At 41.0% G+C, this 15,532-nt stretch overlaps 2 protein-coding genes across 5 annotated transcripts in view; both read right to left on the bottom strand.

Annotated features, from left to right (window-relative positions):
- Positions 1-625: 625 nt before the first annotated feature.
- Positions 626-9,766, bottom strand: LOC112250946 (major facilitator superfamily domain-containing protein 12). Its single transcript, XM_024421513.2, has 10 exons — positions 8,834-9,766; positions 6,804-7,014; positions 6,314-6,446; positions 4,707-4,910; positions 4,521-4,613; positions 4,303-4,395; positions 4,022-4,192; positions 3,821-3,915; positions 3,471-3,601; positions 626-2,752 (listed from the first exon to the last, which is right to left on the bottom strand). The coding sequence occupies exons 1-10, from the start codon at positions 9,111-9,113 to the stop codon at positions 2,706-2,708; spliced, it is 1,458 nt and encodes a 485-aa protein (XP_024277281.1). The 5' UTR covers positions 9,114-9,766; the 3' UTR covers positions 626-2,705.
- A 1,800-nt stretch (positions 9,767-11,566) lies between these two features.
- csnk1g2b (casein kinase 1, gamma 2b) overlaps positions 11,567-15,532 on the bottom strand; it is a 42,287-nt gene continuing 38,321 nt past the window's right edge. For 2 of the 4 annotated variants that reach the window (XM_024421514.2, XM_042322134.1), the window contains exons 7-11: positions 15,304-15,388; positions 15,045-15,193; positions 14,703-14,783; positions 12,804-12,910; positions 11,567-12,558 (exon numbers count right to left, since the gene is read on the bottom strand). In XM_024421514.2, the coding sequence (XP_024277282.2) occupies positions 12,504-12,558; positions 12,804-12,910; positions 14,703-14,783; positions 15,045-15,193; positions 15,304-15,388 (477 nt within the window). In that variant the 3' untranslated portion in view covers positions 11,567-12,503. Of the gene's footprint in view, positions 12,559-12,803; positions 12,911-13,593; positions 13,702-14,702; positions 14,784-15,044; positions 15,194-15,303; positions 15,389-15,532 lie in introns of all 4 variants that reach the window. The other 2 variants (XM_024421515.2, XM_042322135.1) reach the window with 2 other exon arrangements.

Raw genomic sequence — 15,532 nt, 5'->3', positions numbered from 1 at the left:
AAAACAAGAAGAAGCGACTCCAGTAGCTCGCGATCACCAACACTGAACAGTTGAGGAGTGGAAAACATTGCCTGGAACATGTTATTACGTTCAGTTTACTTGAGTGGCCTGAGCAGTCCCCAGACCTCAACCCAAAAGAGCATATTGAGATGAGATGGAACGGGCTGTTCGCAGCATGAACGCACTACCGTCCAATCTGCAGAAACTGCGTGATGCCATGGCGTCAACATGGACCAACATCCCTGTGGAACGTTTCTGACACCTTGTAGAATTACCTGAATAATTCAGGCTGTTCTGGAGGCAAATGGGTGTACCTAATAATACTGACTGTATATGTTTCACCCACAGTAGTCTGTAGTTTAGGCCAGTCAAACATCTCCTTTACTGTTTCACCTAATCAAGGGCTTGATAATCAGTTGAAAAGTTGAATCAGGTGTGACAGCTTTTGAATAGTTCAAATACATGGAATCACTAGGGGTCCCTGAGGTGAGGTTTGAAAAACCCTGTTTAAGGCTATACTGGCCTACAACAAATGATGTATATTGTTACCACAAATGCAATGAAGCATTTAAATATAGCATAGTCAGAGTAAAAATAAAAACAGAATTTCAGGACATGTCCATTGTCCAATGCTTTGTCTTTTATTGCAAAACAAATTCAACTCAAGGTACTCAACTCTAAGCAGCAGGGCAAACACACAGGAATAGGTCAGTGTGTCACAGATCCAAGAGTGCAACTCAAGCAGCTGTCGTGACTTGCCACAGTTATGTTGGGACACAAGAACTAATGTAAATGTCAAGTTGCTGTTTTAAGCCATGAAATATCTTCAGAAACCGAGACGTTGGCTATAATTACATCTGTTTGAGAGAATTCGATAGCTTCAAGGGGCCACAGAGCATAAAAGGGACATAGCATTGACATTGGAACAATGGACACCAGTAGTTTTTTAAAATCAAGAATAGATGGGTTGGCCAAGTTAATTTTCAAACATGCTGTCCTAAAATCAAGCCTCCTTATTTATACAATTGCTCACCAAGCACTTATAGCTTTATCTCTGGCAACACACTGGGGGAATTTCTGCTGTTTACATTCATCAGTTAACACTGAACAAAATCTGTTTGTTCTCTGACTCCCTCTAACTCTATTGGAGGTATGTATCTGTGTGTTTTAAACACTAATTAGATGGTGTGTAGGAGGTGGTTTATGGTCAATCTGACACATTAATGAGAAAGAGCTCAGATTTAATGGGATTTATCCACTGATTAAATATTCCTCCTGAAGGAAGCATGATAGCTGTAGTTGACAAGTAGGGCTACAGTTGACAAGTAAATGACCATGTGACATGTGCCTTCTTGGTAGGAGGTGGTTCATTTTCCAAGATACAACTGAAAAAAAAACAACTGATGAAGCAACTAGTGGTGTAGAATGGCATGTAGACTATCTTGATATACAGTATGATTACATTTAAATGGGGCAAGAAAATGTCATCTAAAACATTTATTTGTCATATGGACTTATGAAAACAAAGGGTGTCAGTCCTGAATAAGCCTCTGATGATGGTGTGCTTTCTGTACAACACTGTTCCAAATCTATAGCCCCTGAGGGGACCACTCACAGTGTACCACCGCTCCCACCCCCCACCAATTGCCAGCACAGACTCCAATTAGTGGTTCAACTAACAAGCAGTGATGACGCCCGCCCTCCAAATTACCCAAGACCGCATCTCTAAACAGTGCTTTGGGGAATCAGTTAGATGGCTGTAGGCTGAGCAACAAGCCCATCTCACAGAGAATAATGAAAGGACCTTTTCTCTCTTTGCTTCTCTTGATTATATTTCATAACCTTTGGACTCAACTGACTGTACTCGCCAAATGGTTACAATGTGTAACTCACAACATTAAATTCAACCTTAACAACCACATAAATCCAACCTGCAACGTGGTCAATTGCGATTGCTACCCAGGGAGCCCACCTGTGGAAAATAGTATGCAACTGTACTGATGATGAATTGTCTCATCTCTCTCAGTGAAGATGTGAGTGAGATGTAAATGTTTATTCCTCAGAGACAACTCATCTGCATTTTCATCAAAAACTAGGCATTGTGGTAATTTTGTCCCACCATGTATCAGGCAAGCGTGTCCAAAAGCTCTCACAATCTTAAAAGACACAAGACATTAACATTTTAAAACTGAAAAGAATCATCCAAAAACAGTTTACATCTCTGCGTTACTGACAATTTCAAAATCTATACAATGAAAATCTGAAGGAAATAATGGAGACAATAGACAATACATAATAACAGGGGGTGTGTTATTTCATAACATCTAAAAAAAAAAAAAAAAAAAAAAAAAGTGATTCCCTTTTAAGTGTAAAACATTGACATGTCTAAGTAGGCGTGCAGTATTATTATAAAGTAGAATATGGTACCCATCATTGTAAATGAGAATTTGTTCTTCACTGACATGCCTAGTTAAATAAACATTTTAAAAAATGATTTTCTTCCCCCCCATAAATGCAGTAAATCTAAATCGCTTAAAAGGTATAGATAGATATGGGGGTGTTAAAGTCTTGCTGTAAAGTTCCTGTTGTATTTCCAATGGGTATACTGAAAGTCTTCTGGTCTTTGTCCTATGAACAGGCACAATGTTTTCCCCACAGATGAATCAGTGTAAAGAATCTGTTCTTCAGTTGACTCCTGTGTAGTTTCATTCTCTGTCTTCTGCCTCCATCTGGACAGAAGTACTGGGTAAACCTGAGGAGAGAACAATGATAGGAAATAAATAGCTAATGCATTATAGGAGATTTTCAACCAGTGTGCCCATGTTTGAGCACTGTTGTGTGCAAGGGCCATATCAATCTGAGGTGTAGTTCAACATTTTTCCACTAGATGGAGGCGTGGCTTTATTTTATGGCAGTAAAAAAAAAAAAGTTTGGATTAGACATTATTTGTAATTAGCAAATACAAAATCCAAGTCAAAATATTTCTGGAATTAGTAGCGCAAGCTTGCAAATATAAAAAGCTAAGCATATTATCTAAATACCTTCAAGCTGCATGCGGACTAATTTTAACCCTTCCCCTGTCAAAAATTATTTGATGACCAAAACAAAAAAACACCTCTAAAGAGCAGATCTCCCACCGTTTAACTGATTTTACTGTGAGACGGGAATACAGAGCTGTAAGTTACAACACCACCCCCACCACCACCATATCCTCTGCCAAGATGATACTCTCACAACCCAATAACCAGATATTGCACACACTCAGAGATAACATCTGCATTCCCCTGCTCAGACGTTGCATGCATCAACCAATGGTTGCGTACCACGTCATCGACTATGCTGCCGTCACCAGATTGCTATAAAATATGTGGTTCTTTGATACGTGAAATACCTATCCAGGTGTAAGATCTGGCATGCTTCAGCAATGTCTGAGCAGCGGAACATGACCAACAAATGATTTGAACACTTACGTTGGCGGATCCTAATAGGCCAGATGAGGAGGGTGCATAGGGAAATTGCTGCTGCTAAGGCCACACCCCCGGTCACAATCACCATGACATCACGATAGAACCACACACTTTCTGGACAGCTGTCTTGTGAACTGTATACAACCAAGAGCGACAGTTACTCGTAAAGTTGTACCCTGGTTTCCCTTGGGGTCTGCAAACCGCACTAAAGAAGGGATATTTAGAAGAACAGATCCCAGTCTGGTCCTTACTCACTAAAGAAGGGATATTTAGAAGAACAGATCCCAGTCTGGTCCTTACTCACTAAAGAAGGGATATTTAGAAGAACAGATCCCAGTCTGCTCCTTACTCACTTGCAGGGATGCAGTCTCTGGATTATGATGACACCAATGCCATTGGCCACCTTATCTGTGAAGCTCATCGCCCCGTACACAAAGGCCCCACTTTGCTGCCGAACAAGGTCACAGTTCATTCCTTTGACATGGTCATGGTGAGAAAGGTCATGACAACAGTGGAGGAAAATCATCTAGCTACAACATACAGGGTGTTCCTACCGTCTGTTCTCCAATCAGTTTGGCCGTCATGGAGAGCGACATGACCAGGATGGTGGCAGAGCCCGCACCCAGCAGTACAGCAGCTCCATAGATCAGCCTCCCTATGTTCATGCCCACCAACACCCAGGAGGAAAACCCCAGGATCAGCACGAGGCCTAGCAAATAAGTCATCTAAGGAGAGGGGGAATTACAAAATAAAAAAAGGGTATACAAGAAACTTAATACTAGGGCTTTTTATGTGATTTTTTGACAGTTTTAAAACATCAGACAGAAAAACTCACACTAATGCCTACAAGCTTGCTGATTGGCTTCATGACCAGAGAACACACAAACCCACTGACATACATCACTAAAGGAATGGTGGCAATGAAGTTCTGGAAAAGGAGAAGGAAATGAGCCCAACATTACTACACAGTCAGCAAGTTTCACAAACACAAAGGATTCTGAAGAATGGTTATAAATGGCACCATTATAATGTATTATATGCATGTAGCCTTACCTTTGGTAGCAGTAAAGAGTTGATGAGATACATGGAAACGTAGGTCTGGGACAAGTTGACTATCAACCTGGTGCACATGTACAGAAAAGCAACCTGGACCAAAAGAAGCAGGTTTACAGTTTAAAATACACTTCCACAAAACCTAAAAGGTCATTTATATTGTATACACTCAGATTAGAGAAAGACCTGGTAAAATGAAGGCTCCTTCAGCCAATGATTCCATTGGAGGAGAGATTGGGGTATGGTGTTATGGGAAGTTGGGGAGATCAAGGGTTGACTCTCATCATTCTGCGAGCCTGGCTCTTCCCTGTGAGGAACCCTCTCTCGGGTGCCCAGGTGGAAGACTAAAGAAAACACTGCCCCGATCCCCAGCACAATGAGGGACAGATCCTGATGGCAGGAGACAGGACAGGGGAGGGAGAGAGACAAAGACAGACAAGAGAGAGAGAGGGAGAGAGAGAGAGAGAGAGAGACAGAGGGAAACAATATACAGAATCGTCACATTTATTCACCAAGTACATTTACCCATACCCAGAATTTGCATTAGAGAAGGCGTTGCCAGCAATAGACAATATACAAAAGAGAATATTGACACAGACATCATACAGAATATGCAATATCGGAACAGTAAACATAAAACTCTGGAGTATAGGCTGATTACAGAGGGAATATACAATATACAGAGGGGACAGAGATATATAGCAGAGGGATGCTGCCGTGGCGAATATATAGAGTACAAATACAACGTTGTCGACATAGCGCAAATGCAGTACAGTGCAGATTTGCATGAGGTCATTGATGACTAGGTGCAGTAATCGGCTTTATGCAAAATCAACTAATCCCTATGAACCTGATGGCCGGTTTATGAGGGGCACAGCATGTTGGATGAAACTGTTCAGGTGGCAGGTGGTTTTGGTCATGATTGATAGAAAGTAGTTGGGATGGGCGCAGGGTGGTGGGGGTATAGTCCTGATGGCTGAGGGTGTTGTCAACTGAGGGGCAAGATGGCTGAGGAGGCTATTGATGGCTGAGGGCACCTTGTGTTTCAAAACGACAGTAGAACTCGTTTGTAGTTTGTGATCTGTCGGAGACCCTTCCAGAGAGACGAGCAGTCGTTGGAGGCGCTCCTTGAAACAACATTTGGCCACTTTAATCCCCTTGTTGAGCATCTGCTTCAAAATTCAATAATCATCTTTGTTGTCACGCCTATACCTCTTTAGCTAAGTGCAACGTTCGGAGTTCAGCATGAATCAGGGTTTGTAGTTGTACTTTTTGACAAAAGTGCTGGTTAGACTGCAGTTTTCCTCACAAACACTGACGTAAGATGTGACCCTGTCAGTGTAATAGTGAATGTTGGCGTTTTCATCTTTGAAAATGTCCCAATCGGTAGAGTCCAGAATAAAGTAATATCCAGGATTACAATCAAGATCAGCCTACCCACTGGGTACAGATGTTAATTCAATGTATATTCCACATTGGTTCAATGTAATTTCATTGAAATGACATGGAAACAATGTTGATTCAACCAGTGTGTGCCCAGTGGGTAGTCTGGGTATCAGTCTTTTTAACTAACATTCTTCTCCTTGCCACTCCTGTCTTTGGCAAATGACAGGAGTGACAAAGAGTGGAATGTTAGTTAAAAAGACTGGTACCCAGACTACATTCAGCCATCATGACTGTAACAATCTGAACACCCATGTGTGCTTAAGGACCAAGTGATCTTTCTACATGTCAACTGTATTGTACCAGAGTACCGTTTGTAAAACAGTGAGGTCAGGAAGGGCAGCTCTTACCCTGAATATGGGGATGTCAACAATGCCCAAGCTGTCAGTGACAGAGGGATCTCCAGTCTGCTGGGCCTGGAAGTGAAAGAGTAACAAGGCCACAGCATACACTGTAATATTGGCCATCACCGTGAACGCATACCTACACAGTGAGAGAGACGGTACAAGGTTGTAAAACTACATCAGAAGATATCACTAATTATTAGACTACGTAATACTGGTGGAAAGGTGGCACCTTAAATGGGGTGAACGAGCTCGTGGTAATGACGAGCGGAATGGTATCAAATATACCAAACATAATTTGCAAGTTTGATGGCATTCCATTTGCACCATTCTGGACATTATTATGAACCATTCTTCTCTCAGCAGCCTCCTGTGGTACAGTACCTTCATTTTTCCCTTTCAACTCATTTCCTCATAAATGTTTTTATTTGGGGCGATAAGAATCACCTCACTAGCTTGCTGTTTACCGCCTGCTAAAGTAGTCTAGTCGGCTCACCTGTAGGCAGTGAGCTCCACCTTGGCATGCTCACTGGACACAAGCTCTGGGATGAGTGACAGGTGGGAGATCTGGGTGGCGGCCCAGCCAAACTGGAAGATGATGATGAAGGGGGTGAAATAGGTGAGCCACACCCACTGTGGAGTGTTGTCACCACATCCCAGACATGGGTTAAATATGAAGGGAAAGGAGATAAGTACACTGATAGTGCCTGTAAGGGTGGAGGGATACGAGGGATGAGGTCAGGGTAAACAAACTATACAGCCTTTGAGAGTTAGTCATGCATGGAACTAACAATAAAGAGAAATGTGGACAGGACAAAAAAAATAAAAAATCATGAGCCTGTTGTAATGATGTTTAATCAGCTGGTCTAGTTATACGATTATTAGTTAATTGATGGTTTTTATTATACAGTATAATCCTGTACAATATTATGACTATATTTTACATTTTTATCCTGAGTAATTAGGGTTAAGTGCCTTGCTCAAGAGCACATGCAGATTTTATCTAGTCGGCTCAGGGATTCAAACAGCGACCTTTCGGTTACTAGCCCAACGCCCTTAACCACTACGCTACCCGCTACCCACTGTCCTACATGTAAATTTACCATAATTACAATGATAATGGTCCAGTGTGTGGGACATTTCAAAACCTAAAGCTGGGCACCCTTACTAGGTCCTTGACCCCCCCCAGAGGAGCACTCACCCTGTATTCACAGAAAGTGGCTGGTTCGAATCCTGCCTGTTCCCCCTCAAATACTACATTGCTGGCAGTGCTGAGATGATCCCAACAGTAGCTATATTTTCATTAACTTGCCCAGTTATTTTTTGTCTACAGTTATACAGTTTGTATAGAAAATAGATTCCACAATACCCTTCATCATTTTCAATGTAGTCATTTAGCAGACACTCTTATTAAGAGCACATACATATTCGTAATGGTCCCCCGTGGGAATGAAACCCACAACCCTGTCGTTGCAAGCACCATGCCCTACCAACTGAGTTACATGGGACTCAAAACTGTTGGAAAAACATTCCTCATTAAGCTGGTTGAGAGAATGTCAAGCGTGTGCAAAGCTGTCAAAGGCAAATGGTGGCTACTTTGAAGAATCTCAAATACATCATATATTTTGATTTGTTTAACACGTTTGATTACTACATGATTCCATATGTGTTATTTCATAGTTTTGATGTCTTCACTATTATTCTACAATGTAGAAAATAGTGGGGAAAAAAGAAAAACCCTGGAATGAGTAGGTGTCCAAACATTTGATTGGTACTGTATGTGCCAACATAACGCCAGGGTCCGCGCCTTGGTGTAACTTGCACTCCTGGTTATCTGAAATAATTGGATGGTGGAACTTGCCAGCCAACCAGAAAAGCAAGGGCAAGCAATTCAGGCATTCTTGAAATACAGGAAAATCGTTGTCCTGCAAAGAAACAATTTTGATAGTTAAAAATATATTTTGCAAGCAGTAGGCATTTAGAATTAAATGTGGATTGGAATTTACAGTTACGTGATTAAATCACGCGCTCCCGTGTACCTTCAAAAGTATTCGGCAATCACTTATTCGAAAAACATCCGTTTCCATCATCATTTGTCGCAATAAAGGAAGTTCAAGTTCAATAAAATAAAAATACACCCGTCTAACAGATACAAATATTGTTGATATTTAGAAAACGTATCCTCTGTAGTTTCTTTTAGGCCTACACATCTCGCAATGATTTTGTTTTGTTTTTGCTACATTTCATTAGTCTAATAAACCTGGGACAATTGAAACCTACCAACGGTCTCAAGCTTGTAGGAACTGTTCTCTTATTCTCATGTGTGCAAGAGATTTTCGACAGAAAATCTAGCCTACCTGTAACCTAGCCTACCTGCATGTAAGAATAGAATTATGTCCTCTGCCAAATGGTCTGGATCTTTATGGCACAGGTGCACTCACCCAATAGTGTTACTGGGTAACCCAATTGCTCCATAACTTTAGTTAAACCAGGCTAATCAATTATCATTATTGAAGTCATACTTACCGACAAAATGCCATGTTTTTCTTTTGCCATATGCTCCACATCCAGCTGTTCGATCCGACTCGATACCGACAAGGGGCGTGGAGACACCATCCGCTATTTGACCTATAAACAGCAATACACCTGCATATGTGCTCTTGAACCCAAGCACGGAATGGTAGTAGACCAATAGGTAGGTAAACCATAACGACGCGCAAAGGTCGTTCAAAAAGTGACCAGCTGCGTAACACAACCGCCTGAAGAGGGGTAAAGACCGCTCATTAGAGAGCAACTGGTCAGACATAACTGTTACCAACAATTTCACTTCAATATCAGTGATTTAAAAAAATAAGTTCCTTTCATATCCCCAAAAACGAGCTAAGGATACACTTCTTAATTGCGCAAGGCAACTCCAAAAACGCTCGACAATATTGCTAGAATACTGAAACCAGCCAAATTAGGATTACATCAAACTGTTTCCTTGCTTGATCAGCTGAAACGATTTAACATAGGATTAGGTCAAACTAGGGCCTAAAACAAAAGACACTTTACGCAGGCTGAGTCTCAACCTACACCCACAGGCCAGAGACTCCTATTCACTGGCAAAATGATGTTTAGAGTGAGTGCTCATGTCTTCAATGCCGCCTGTTAAAACGAAACCCATGAATTTGACATGGTTCTCCAATTTGCATTTCCAGTCCTGTAGAAACCAATATCATCCAAGTGCAGACTACTCAATGTAATATAGCCTTGGAACAGACTGAGCCTCCTACATACAGAATGTTTCACTTCCCTCTCACTTCACTGAAATAGCTCAAATAACATGCCTTCATACAGGTTGATCAACAGCATCATGTGATTACAATCTGTGATATATTCATATTGCAAAAGTCCGATACATTTGTGGGTTTTGAGTCAAACCTAGTGACAAGTGGTGCACCAGAGCTCAAACCACATAATCCTAATGGAGATTGGCCCGTTAAGAATCAGAATGATCATGACATGAACATAAAGATTCTTGTGTTGGTGAAACTCATATTCAATCTGTTGTATTGAATATTGTGTCACTGTTGAATATTGTATAACCAAAGCACTCACAGTATAGCCAGGGGTTAAATTAGGAGGAAAGGAAGTGGAAAAGAGTTCTACCACCTCCCTCAATAGCAGACAGCACATAGTGGAAATCAAATAGATTTATGATAAAAATGATCATGGGAAAACAACGTTGGAGACAGTTCTACTACATGAAACATCTCAATTTAACCCAATGAATTAACCACTTAATTGAGCTTCATTCGAGTCTAGTAAAACACATTTTCCATTACATCTATATTTCTCTTTTCAGTTTGAGATGTTTATGAAAATGTTCGCACATAGCTGCTATTGATATTGTCCGTTTTTTTTAGCAACCCTAACCCTAACCTCACGTCGACTTTTCCAGAAAAAGCTAACATCTATGACTAATCTCATTAAAACAATACATTCTGGGTCTCATGGCCTTGACTCATAACCACAATGACACCAGCGTACAGTATACTACCTAAAAGGGTGAAGTGATAAAGCAGTGTTTTGTAACAGGGAATATACACTAAGTGTACAAAACATTAGGAACTAATATTGAGTGCACCCCCCTCCCCCTCAGAACAGCCTCAATTCGTCAGGGTATGGTCTCTACAAGGTGTCGAAAGCGTTCCACAGGGATACTGTCTAATGTTGACTCCAATGCTTCGCACAGTTGTGTCAAGTTGGCTGGATGTTCTTTGGGTGGTGGGCCATTCTTGATACACATGGGAAACTGTTGAGGATGAAAAAATCTAGCAACGTTGCAGTTCTTGACACATTCAAACCAGTGCGCCTGGCACCTACTACCATACCCCGTTCAAAAGCATGTACATATTTTGTCTTGCCCATTGCCCTCTGAATGGCATACATACACAATCCATGTCTCAAGGCTTAAAAATCCTTCTCTAAATGGTCTCCTCCCTTTCATCTACACTGATTGAAGTGGATTAAACAAGTGACATCAATAAGAGATCATCGCTTTCACCTGGTCAGCCTATGTCATGGACAGAGCAGGTGTTCCTAATGTTTTGTACACTGCGTAAATCGATACAGTAATAAAAAAATCAAGGGGCTTTGCTTGTGAACTAATATATATATATATGCGCGACCCCACACTGCAGTCATCTCTGATCAAAACCATTTGGGACAACTGTATATACTGTAGATGACGGAGCATGTTGTTGTGGTAACACATCTCATGTAAGGCCATGACAAACATAGACCATTACAATGTTCAGGCAAAGATGCATGTAACTAATGCAGCGAGGAACTTCAAAAGAAAAACGCTTGTGCATTCAATACGTCTGGTGGAAACTTCAGTCAATGATGGGCTGTCGCTTCATTTGTCTTTAAAAAAACTTGACATGCTTGCTTGCTGCTACTAACTTTGATCTGCCGTCATCAATGACTAGAATTGCTTAGCTCGCAATACACAAGCTTTAAAATCTTATATTTTTTCCCCAGAAGGTGCACATAGAGTTAACCTCCACTGTAAAGATCCCTTGATTATCATAGACTGTAGTTGTGATGGTGGAGACCCATACAGTCATTGCTGGAGACAGTATGACCTCTACATAGGACCACACCCTGGGAATGTCAGACATCGACAATGCTTTCAGAGCGATAAAGCACACACACAGTCAATGAGCAACATTTGGAATAACTTCAGATAACATGTCATTGCAGGACACTTACTTGAGCTTTAAACATTTTACTTGGAAAGGCACAAACTATGATTTCCTGGTTAATTATTCTGATGTAAGAAATAAAACTGAAAGACATCTTGTTTCATGTAGATTGACATTTCGGCCCTTACTCAGATTTAAGCATTGTATAGGACTATTCCTAGATCAGTCTTTATTTTGTTGTTTTCTTGTTTGTTAATTTCAAACCTAGAATTCCACTTTACTTTATTTTCTTTCAAAAGTGCAATAATAAGAAAAGAGCTTAATATCTGTTTCTTTCAATCTTCCACAGTACCTGAGGCCAGTGACTGTGCTACAAAGATTTCCAGAAACACTACAACATAAAAGTAAAAGTTTGTTTTCAATCCAGGAAGTCAACTTTGAAAACTACTGAGGATTAAATTACAAAAAAAAGGGAAAAAATGCATAAAGATCCTCCAATTCTGGTTTAGATGAAATGCTTCCTGTTGCGTTCAGTGATTCCAGAGTTAGTATTGTTCATTCTTGCTTCTTACCTTGATCCCATAAATAAAGGACTATTTCTATGGAACAGATTTCTTTCACTCGACTCATTGACAGTTCCCTCAGATCAATGGCTGTTGAACAGAAAATGTTCTGTATGGAATCTAAAATACAACAACTGTTTCAAACAGTATCTTTTTTTATATATTCACGTCACGGTATTCACGTTTCATTTTTACAGCTTTTAACGTTCTCTCAATCTCCGTTTACTATGCAGGTACTTTAAAATGTTTCTTTCTTTTCTTTTTTTAAAGGAGCCAGAGTCTGAAAGACAACATTCCTTTACACGTCTGTAGCAGGGGAGTGCTGAGAGAGAGAGAAGAGAGAAAGAGAGAGAGAGATTGGGAAAGAGATAAGATGGGTGATCTGTGTAGTTGCTTCCATTTAAAACTTGACAGTGACCAGAATGTTTCAAGTTCTTCTCTTCACTTGTGCCGCTGGAGGGGTTTCCTCTTTCTCCTTTTGAAGAAACAACAGCACCTGCAGGCAAGGATATACTAGTAAATTAATGTTGCATATCAAAAAATGTCATGTTAAAAATATTAACTCAACATTTAGAGGCCTTAAATGTGTGCAACTTGTTCAATATTTTGTTTGAACAGTATTTTGAATTAATGGGTTCAGAACCCATATTTCTATTTGACAGTGTGTTTCTTGCAATGACTCCCAGAGGTAGTGAGACCGAGCCACTGCCAGTCAACCCCAGGGAAAGACAGCTGTCTTACTTTGTATCATCAGCCACCTCCACCTCGGTGGGAGCAGTGATGGGAGCGTTGGAGTGTCCTGCCGTCGGGTCGTCAGTGTTCAGCTCTCCATTTGTCGAGCTCATCACCTGTACAGGTGAACACAGGGAATTTTAAACAGGATGTCTGTTTTTAGGATATATGATCAAATCATGATACATTATCTGTACTTAATCCTTCATGGGAAATGAGTTAATTGAAGCATTAGCTTATAACTGTTACCCTTGACCACATTACATTGTAAATGTATCTACTAGTTGGAAAAAAGAGGTAATAATTCCAAAGGGTGAAATTCCCTTCCAGGACACTAGATGGCACATTTGCTTTACTAATTATCCTAAAAGTTTCTAATCTGAGACTGGAGACTGTACATCACTTACCATTTAAAGCAAGTCATAATTGCACCATGAAGGACTATAGATATGAAATATCCAGTCAGATATTCAAATGTTTTTTGAATATCTTCTGAGCTGCTGTTGCCCCTTCATCCCTTCAAAGTGGAGTTAGCGCTGAGACTGTTCATACTCAATGAGATCCCTTTTCTAGGGAGAGGGGAGGGGGGTTCCTGTCCTGATAAAAGGTTTCAATGACAGTGACCTCATGGTTCTCCTGACAGCTTCCCTCCCCTGTTATCAGCCTGGAGCAGATGAGTGAAGCAGAGCAGACAGAGCGAGCAGACATACAGAGACAGACAGAAAGACGGACAGACAGAGAGGCAGAGAAAGCTGGGGTGGACAGACCGTCATGCAGCACCATGCGCAGCAAGCAGTACCTGTACAGAGCCCCCCAGCCTTTCGGCCGTGACATACGACCCCAGTGTCTCCTTATTGGTCATTGGAGAGGGCTGACGCTGAGACTCATCTCCTTTGGGCTCAGGAGACTGATGCAAGGAGCACAGGGGGAGGGGAGGCAGGTTATGGGGGCAGGAGTGAAGAGGTAGAAGGTAGTGTGGTAGTGAATGGGGAAAGAAAGTCAACAAAAACAAACAAACGAAAATAAATACAGAAGACATCTCACAAGAAGAAGCAGGCTTGTTAAAACAGACTATGTTAACAGAAGGAAAATAGAGCAAAACAAAGCAGAGCCCACTGCCTCATGCAGGAGTGAAAACAGCCTTGATCGGAAACACTAAGGGTCTAGTCTTTTATTCCAAAATCTATATTTTCTTCCAGCCCGCAGCAATCTCCTGTCTATTGTCCTTACTAAATGAGCTAATCATTGTTGTGACTATTCCTGGTTTCTGTAATAAACTCTGTGATTGTTTGTACTATGCAACGTGTTGCCTGTTTATGTTCATAAATGATGATACTCATTACATTGTACTGGAGAGTCATAATTACAGCTGCGAGTACACCGCAAAGGACAATTATAAAACCTTGTGGTTTTTTAGAGAAAAAGATTAAAAAAGACTAATAAAGGTCTAAAAACATGATGTGTCATGTTGATGACAGTGTAGTAGGATCAAAGCTAAAATAGCATGCTGATAGAACCAGGAAGGGAAAGCATGCAATTTTGCCACACGAAGCAAACTGCTTTGTCATTGCTGATGTGTGTGAACGCACTGCATTTTGCAAAGCAATGACTCGTTTTTAAGGAGAAAAGGTTGAAGACAAAACCATCCAATGCTAAAACAGTTGAACTTTCAAAGATGATGCTACAACATTTAACCACAATTATAATAGGGTCATCAGTTCCCAATCATTCTTGCTCAATCGCAAAAACAGAGTAGAGTAGATTAAAGAGGATGGAGTGAATAACACTGTAAAAGAGGCCATATTCTTGAGGAAGTTGAGAGTAGGACAGGAGGGTTGGCAGTTGCCTCAGACAAGGGGGAACTCCACTGACGAGGTGGGTGGGTGTGGCGGGCGGCGGTGAGGTTACCTGGTTTTTGGTCTGCTGTTGTGCTTTGTCTCTGCTGGGCTGAGCGGGTGTGTCACTGGGGATGGGGCCTATCGGTGTAGGCTATGGTGGGGGACAAAATGACACAGCATTTTATCTAGGACATAAAATACTTTACTCCGACCACGACATGAAGATATATGTAAAAAATAAATAATAAATAAAATAGGCCCTCGAACCACTAAGACATCACAGGAAATCTCCATTTACATCCTGTCTGATTATTTACAGAAAAAGACAAATTAAAATGTGCAGATAGAGGGGTCAAGCGGTCCCCTCAAAACTTTGAAAAGGGAGAAGAATCAAGTGATGAAGGAGACTCACAAGTGGCTTGCCGACCCAGTCGTATTCATAATCAAAGACATAGCCGTTCCTATCGAAGAGGTCAGTGAAGAGTTTCCGTAAGTAGTCGTAATCAGGTTTCTCAAAGAAGTCCAGCCTCCTCACGTAACGCAGATAGGTGGCCATCTCTTCTGCAGGACGAAGGCACACAAATTACTACATTTGCATAAACTGATCTAGAACTAGACCTAAACAAAAAGGAAGGAGTAACACATTCCAAATGAAACCAATCAAATCTGACCGGGGAAGCTTTCACAAAGCACTTCAATTGGAGTAGCTCGCTTGGTATCTCCAATCTTCTGATACCTCTCCTTCAAAGTGTCTGCCTGGAATCAACAAAGTACAACAATTATTCTCCCACACATTTAGCTTTAATTCCCACACAGCACAGTAGAGTTGAAAAACTACAGCTTTGCAGAAAGCAAAATATAATGCCAAATTCGGGGCAATACATAGCTGGAGGCAGTGTA

This window comes from Oncorhynchus tshawytscha, linkage group LG05 (assembly GCF_018296145.1).
Source record: "Oncorhynchus tshawytscha isolate Ot180627B linkage group LG05, Otsh_v2.0, whole genome shotgun sequence".
Classification (NCBI taxonomy): domain Eukaryota; kingdom Metazoa; phylum Chordata; class Actinopteri; order Salmoniformes; family Salmonidae; genus Oncorhynchus; species Oncorhynchus tshawytscha.
This window is presented reverse-complemented; position numbering and strand designations above follow the sequence as displayed.

What these genes read in the sequence shown, in the direction of transcription:
- LOC112250946 (XM_024421513.2), bottom strand. Translation starts at nt 9,113, where the DNA reads ATGTCTGACCAGTTGCTCTCTAATGAGCGGTCTTTACCCCTCTTCAGG. An exon ending in ACTCTTTACTGCTACCAAAG is followed by an intron (nt 4,396 to 4,520) that starts GTAAGGCTACAT and finishes CTCCTTTTCCAG; the next exon opens with AACTTCATTGCCACCATTCC. An exon ending in GCAAGCTTGTAGGCATTAGT is followed by an intron (nt 4,193 to 4,302) that starts GTGAGTTTTTCT and finishes CCCTCTCCTTAG; the next exon opens with ATGACTTATTTGCTAGGCCT.